Raw genomic sequence first — 7,056 nt, 5'->3', positions numbered from 1 at the left:
ATACAAATAGGTAGCAAGAGTGAAATCATGAAAGACTGAAAAAAAACTTTAGTACCCCAAACTGGGGATTAGCTAAATAAATTATGCCCAACCAGATCACAGAATATAGGCAGCCTATAAGATGGAATAATATTAATTTCTTAGAAAAATATTCACGATATATTGTTATTTAAAAAACAGATCACAGTGGGGTGTGTGTGTACGTGTGTATATATATATTATATATGTATATATATGTGTGTATACACACATACACACACATGTACAGATAAATGGCAGTCAGAGTGTGTTATAATATTAATGATTATTTTGAACATGGGTATTAGGAAGAGTATTACTTTTGCTTTATTTTATCTGTATTTTCCAGTTTTTCTAAATAAACATCTATAACTTTTTTTTTTGAAGAATTTATTTATTAATTGAGAGAGAGAGAGGTAGCGAGAGAGAGCTCGAGTGGGGGGGGCAGAAAGTGAGGGAGAAGCAGGCTTCCCACTGAGCAGGGAGCCCGATGTGGGGCTTGATCCCAGGACCCTGGGATCATGACCTGAGCCCAAGGTGGACGCTTGACCGACTGAGCCACCCAGGAGCTCCAGACCTGTATGACTTTCATAAAGGAAAAATAATTTGTTAAAGAGTAGCAGAAGAGGCACCTAGAATACAGTCTGTTTTCCCCATGGACACCGCCCTCCTCTTCTATAACCAAGTTGAAAATTGTCGTTTCTGCTCCTGCCAGCCTGATGCAATGGCCCCCACCCCTGTGCACAGGTGGCTGCCCCTGTCCAAGGTTGTCAAAGTACAGATCCTGTTGCATTCTGGGATACAGATCCCCCTGCATTATTGGGCACATACCCGCTTACAACCACCCGGCATTGAGCCTGGCACATGCGTATGTTTGAAATGAATGTCTTAATGAATTATTATGGGCTCAATAGCTTGGATTCAGATATGAGCTCTGCCATGTATAAGATAGATGAGTCCCTGTCTCCTGATCTGAATAGTGACAATAATAATTGTGGGTCCAGAGACTTCCAATAGTTTTTGTAAGTGGCTCAGTGCCAGTCACAAAAGGGTGGGAGTGCAGAGAGTTTACTATTATTGCTGCATCTATTAAGAGGCCCACATCTTCCCATCCCTTATGTCTCTTTGGCTCCCTCAGGCATCATGGTTACCATAGCAGCCAGATGCTGATGATGCCTCCAGGGGCAGCAAGGTGAAGCTGAGCCAGTTCCTGGGTCCTCCCTCTGTGCGCCCTTCACAAGCCAGAGTAAGATGGTCTGAAGTTCAGCCTTTTTCCAAGCCCCCCCACCTGTCTCAGGTCACTTAGCCACAAACCCTGCCTCCACGGCCTCAGTTCAGGGCCTGGAAACACCCCTTTGGAGATTCCCTCTTCCTCACTCTCTGTCTCTTGGCGCCCTGCCTGGTTGCTGTGGAAACAGGTTCCACTGTGGACAAAGGAGGGAGCTGGGTCCTGCTTCCTCCTGGTCCTGTCGATGAGGATTTTTAGACCGTGGAGACTGCGCTGCCCTGCCCTGCACCTGCCCTCTCTCTCCTCGTTCTCGCTCAGGTGGAGCTTGCCCTCTCTCGCCACTGACGAGACCATGTGTAAAAGCGTGACCACAGGTGAATGGAAGAAAGTCTTCTATGAGAAGATGGAGGAGGCCAAGCCGGCCGACAGCTGGGACCTCATCATAGATCCCAACCTCAAGCACAATGTGCTGGCCCCGGGCTGGAAGCAGTACCTGGAATTGCATGCCTCCGGCAGGTGAGTAGCCAGTGAGTAGGGACCCTGCAGGCAACCCTGGGGCACCTTCCAAGAAGAGACAGAGATATGGAGGACCCAGGGACTTAGGGTCAGTCTCACGGTTGGGCCGGTGTAGACTGAGAAGCAGAGAAAGAGTCCCTTACTGGGAGGTAGGACACCTGAGTTTGATTTCAGCTCTTCCACTGAACTCGGTAACTCTCCCTCTCTGAGTCATAGTTTCTGCTTCTGACAAAGAGGTGGGATATACTTATTAGTTGTAAACTCTGACATTTTACATCTTTTCAGATTTTAATGATGTAAAATGGTTGAAAACCAAGAAAAGGAGGCTCAAGGTCTCTGGGGATCGAGTTCTGTGCTCTGGTCCTGGGACAGTTCAATTTCAATCTATTTAATTCAGCCTGACTTAATATAAAATACTAAACACAGGAGGTGTGCTAGAAACTGGTTCTACTATTAGCTCCAAGGCCCTTGAGCAATTCTGTTTCCTTCTTGGACCTCCCTTTCCCCACTTGTAAAAGGAGGGGTTAGTCTAGATCCTTGCCTTGTGGGGCATGGACCAGCAGCATCAGCATCACCTAGAATTTGTTAAAGATGCAGAATCTCCAGCCCCATTCTAGACCTACTGAATCAGAACGCACATTTCACCAAGGTCGCTCAGTGATTTGGGATGTACAGTAATATCTGAGATGACTTTCCAGCACTCTTGTCTGTGGGTCTGTTATGTAAAGACTTCCTTTGGGGACAGAATATGGGGAGGCTCTGTGGTGCAGTGTGGCGGTCAGAAGCAAGGCCTTCCTCCCTGCCCTGGCACGGTGCATTCAATTCAATTCAACATCTATTGGACACCTGTTTTGTGCTGGGTACAGGCTCTGAACTCTAGCTGTGTGTACATGGATCATTTTCTTATTCTCTGTGCCTGAGAGTAAAACAAAAGGTTAATTGGGTGACTTCGAAGGTTCCTCCAGTTCTGACATTTTCCAATCCTAGTTTTATAGTTCAATCTCAGAGAGGGAAAATAGTCCCCAAAGGATGTAAGCGAAAGAGAAGAAAATGAGAACATGGAGCTCCTAAACTGGCTGATGGGAGGGTTACCAAGAGCTGGACATTTGCTGGCAGGGCCCAGGAACTTCTTGGAGACCTGGAAGCCTTGTGGCATCTCTAACCTCGGTCAGTGACCTGTGATCACCAGCTGGCCTCAGTCACCTAACTCTGGGCAGAGACTGCCACCAAGTCCAGGCCTTGGGATGCATTAACCCAGGCACTGATTTGGAGGCTGAGAAGTAGTCATGGTGTCATTTTCCTCCTGATTTGGGTCTACCCTGTTCACACTCAGTGTTAACAGGTAAGAATGTGGGGTGGGTGGCACATTTCCCAAATGTTCGGGCCATCCCCTCTATGAGACTTCAAGGAGGCCTGAGCAGGAAGGACTCATCTAGTGCACCCTGAACATTTTGCAGATGAGGAAATATGTCCAGAGCCAAAGCCCCAAGGGCACGGCCTGAGGGCACTGGGATGGAGGAAGCTGAGGCCTCTGCAGGGCACAGGTGAGGTGGGTGCCAGGTGCATCTTGACGAGCCTGCTCTGGTCCTAAGGGCGCCCTCGAAGGGGCAGACCGGACGGATGCCCCGGGAAAGCTAACAACACCCATAAACACCCTGCCTTTGGGGGGTTGTTTCCCACCATCTCCCCTCGGTCCTTTCCTCTTGCCTCAACCCCTCCCCGCAGGTTCCACTGCTCCTGGTGCTGGCACACCTGGCAGTCGCCCCACGTGGTCATCCTCTTCCACATGCACCTGGACCGCGCCCAGCGGGCGGGCTCGGTGCGCATGCGCGTCTTCAAGCAGCTGTGCTACGAGTGCGGCACGGCGCGGCTGGACGAGTCGAGCATGCTGGAGGAGAACATCGAGAGCCTGGTGGACAACCTCATCACCAGCCTGCGGGAGCAGTGCTACGGGGAGCGCGGCGGCCAGTACCGCATCCACGTGGCCAGCCGCCAGGACACCCGGCGGCACCGCGGCGAGTTCTGCGAGGCCTGCCAGGAGGGCATCGTGCACTGGAAGCCCAGCGAGAAGCTGCTGGAGGAGGAGGCGACCACCTACACCTTCTCCCGGGCGCCCAGCCCCACCAAGCCGCAGGCCGAGGAGGGTTCTGGCTGCAACTTCTGCTCTATCCCCTGGTGCTTGTTTTGGGCCACGGTCTTGCTGCTGATCATCTACCTGCAGTTCTCCTTCCGCAGCTCTGTCTGATTCTCTCGATGGGCTCAAGGGGCCCAAGGCCTGTGGGGGTCAGCCAGCTGGAGGGAGGGGCAAAGAGCGACCTGGGCGGGGAGTGGGGTTAAATTCTAGTGCTGGTGCCGCTACTGACTCCATGGGGACCCTGGACAAACCACCCACCCGTCTTTACTATCTATAACATTAAGGGTTTGGCCTGGATTGTTGGTTTTTCAAAGTGAAACCCAGGGCCCCAAAGTTCTGCATAGGTCCCTCAGGGACTTTTGGATTTGGAAGGTAGGCTGAATGAGTAGGTTTCCCATCCTGGTCAAACTGCTTGTTCCCAGCTCCTACTTCTTCCTCTTGCCTTAATCAGAAGAGTTCCAACTTGGAGTTTCGTTTAAGAGTTGTAGATGAAAATAGGTTCAACAGCTTAAAAAAAAAAAGCTTTAAAATGACAGGACTTGATGATCTCAAAAGGCCTTTCCACAGTGATGAGCTCATTCTTGCTTTCTTGTTAACCCCCCCCCCTCCCCCTCATTAGCTCCCACATCTGGGGCTGCAGCATTAAATTAGCCTGTGCCTAGTGTAGAAGCCTCATCCACAGCTCTGCCTCCGTGCACACAGCAGAGGTTCCTTTTGAAGAAAGAGAGGTGGAGGCGCTTGGCTGTCCCTTTGCTGCCGGGTACACAGGGTGCCTTGCTTCTGTTCCCCAGAACCCCAGCTTCCAGCTTCCCTCCACTCAGGGTGGATTCTGAGGCCTGCCTGGCTCAGAGATGGTGCCTGGGGCAGAGTCCCATGGAGCTAGGCTTCCCACCCATTGCATATGAACAGACAGAGAATTTAGGGGAGGTTTAGAAGTAGAGTGTTAGATGCAAAGCACAAAATCCCTACGGAACAAATATATGACTTGCCATTATACTGAAGAGTCTGCAGAGTTCAGGGACCCAGCCTGCCTGATTCTTAGCAGTTCTGATGGTCACGATGCAGGGGCAGGGGCCTGGCCTCCTGGGCTCTTTGCTGAAACCCTACTTGAGAGGCTTTCCCACATTGGCCATGCATAGGCCCTCTCACCAGCCATCAGCTGTTCACCTAGAACCACAGGGATGGGGTGTCATTAGCAAGAGAGGAAGCATTAAAGATGTGAAGTGTTTTGCCCATAGAGAAGTGCATAGATATGTGGGAGAACCTTACATCACTTTAAAATGGCATGCGGTCTGGTTTGGGGTGGGAAGAAAGATTTTCTGATAGTAGGAGTATGGGTCAGGTATGGGGGGAAAGCAGAAGGCAGGAGGTGGGATGCCACCCTGCACTTTCAAGAATCCTCATTCACCTCACCTCTGTTAATAACCTTACTCCTCCCACTTCCCTCCTCCTTCCTTCTTGACTCCTCCTCCCCTTTTTAATGGAAAGTCACCACCATCTGTAGTAGTGGAGGGAGGAGGGCCACTTATATAAAGATGGGATACTTTAATAAAGACGGGATATCTTCAATCAGGCTTAGCAGTCATTAATGTGTGCTTGAGATTCACCACAGCATCCCTGAAATGTAATGGGCTCTTGGACACCCCCTATCTCCACTCCCTGTCTCCCCTTTCTGGGGCTCCCTCATAAGGCTTTATCTAGCTCCAGTTTCAAGGTCTGGGCCGATCATGTCCATGGCCAGGAAGGATGCGGGCAGCCCTTGGTCAGTCATCCAGGGGGCTCAGCCTAAGGCCGGTCTTACCCTTGCCCTTGTGCAATTCTAGTACCTGTGGTTGGTGACTTCCTTTGCTTGATTCACACAGTGCTCATCCCTTTATCTATCCTTTTATCCATGTGTCCTGAACACCTTCTGCTGGCAAGCCCTGATTTGGGTACTGAGATCCAGTGGGCACTAAAGGGGCAGGTTCTGTCTCTCAGAGATCTCTGCTTATTGCAGAAGTTATCAGCCCCAGCTGAGATTTAGAAATCCTGGGGAGCTTTTGAAGAAATATCAGTGCCCAGCCTCCACCTCAGACCAGCAGAATCAGAACTTCTGGGCATGAGGTCTGAGCACTTGAATTAGAATAAGACTTCTGGGTGATCCACCTGTGCTGCTTGGTATAATCCTTCTGAGGAACAGGCTTCCTTTTGCACCTAGTCTTGTTGTAATGAGCCTCAAGGTCGTCCTTGAGGACTTGCCTTGGATTCTCTAGGGCTAGGACTCAGCTTCCCTCTTACTCCCTACTTCCTGCCCTGGGGACTTGAGTCTCCCTCAAAACTCCGGGTTCCTTCTTGTTCCCTGCTACAATGGCTGTCCTGCTCTGAGAATCTCCATTATTGAGCTCTGCCACCCTTGCCAGATGCTTATCAAATTTTCTTATAATTACTTGCCTATGGCTATACTCCCCCCTGGAATGTGACCACAGTGTGTAAGTGACTTACCTCGGGTCCCACTGCCAGCTAGTGGCAGAGCGAGGAGTCTGACCTTCACCTAGTTTCAGTTCAGACCTCTTTCTTAAAGCATGAAGCCTCTTCCTCTGCTATAGGAAGGTGTCTGCAATCTATGGAGGGCTCCTCTGTCTCCCGTATTGTTCTTACACTTGTTACGGCTGGGGGCCGGGGTGGGTTTCTAGGTTTGCTCACTGGCCTGACCCTCGTCTTGGCAAAGACTTCTCTGGGACAGTTCTCCCTTTGCACATATTGATTGCCCCATGCCACAAGATGAACTTGTTAGATGTGCCCTAGGTGTTATAAGTAAACTTCTCAGAGATATTTCAGGATCCCAGGCCTCTCCCATTGGAGCTTCTGGGTGCTGGTCTTGATGTGCAAGCCAGGAGCAGACCTACAGGCCCTGACTTGTGGTTCCAGAAACAGAAATCCTCCATGTGGGGTCAGCAGGCAGTGCAGCTTTGATCACTTCCCTTAGACTCATTGGGACAGGGCCAGCCCCATGGGAGAACGCTTCCTGGGTGTCAGGAGCCCTGAGAACCAAGAAAATCACCAACTCAGGACAATTTCCAACATAGTGAGTCCAGAGACCAGCAGAGCTATGAGACAGATTCGATCTGGGGCCTTTATGTCACGGGTAAGGAACGGAAGCCTAGAGAGAGTAGGAAACTTG

At 50.6% G+C, this 7,056-nt stretch overlaps 1 protein-coding gene across 1 annotated transcript; it reads left to right on the top strand.

Moving 5' to 3' along the window:
* Positions 1 to 1,490: 1,490 nt before the first annotated feature.
* On the top strand, positions 1,491 to 4,007 carry RTP1 (receptor transporter protein 1). Its single transcript, XM_045863662.1, has 2 exons — positions 1,491 to 1,762; positions 3,488 to 4,007. The coding sequence occupies exons 1-2, from the start codon at positions 1,491 to 1,493 to the stop codon at positions 4,005 to 4,007; spliced, it is 792 nt and encodes a 263-aa protein (XP_045719618.1).
* Positions 4,008 to 7,056: the final 3,049 nt, after the last annotated feature.

This window comes from Mirounga angustirostris, unplaced genomic scaffold, assembly GCF_029215605.1.
Source record: "Mirounga angustirostris isolate CCGP_5_RB_7025 unplaced genomic scaffold, mMirAng1.0.hap1 SCAF_1, whole genome shotgun sequence".
Classification (NCBI taxonomy): domain Eukaryota; kingdom Metazoa; phylum Chordata; class Mammalia; order Carnivora; family Phocidae; genus Mirounga; species Mirounga angustirostris.
Note: the sequence above shows the minus strand (reverse complement) of the source record. Positions and strands in the feature narration are given on the sequence as shown.

What these genes read in the sequence shown, in the direction of transcription:
- RTP1 (XM_045863662.1), top strand. Translation starts at nt 1,491, where the DNA reads ATGAGGATTTTTAGACCGTGGAGACTGCGCTGCCCTGCCCTGCACCTG. An exon ending in GAATTGCATGCCTCCGGCAG is followed by an intron (nt 1,763 to 3,487) that starts GTGAGTAGCCAG and finishes CCCTCCCCGCAG; the next exon opens with GTTCCACTGCTCCTGGTGCT.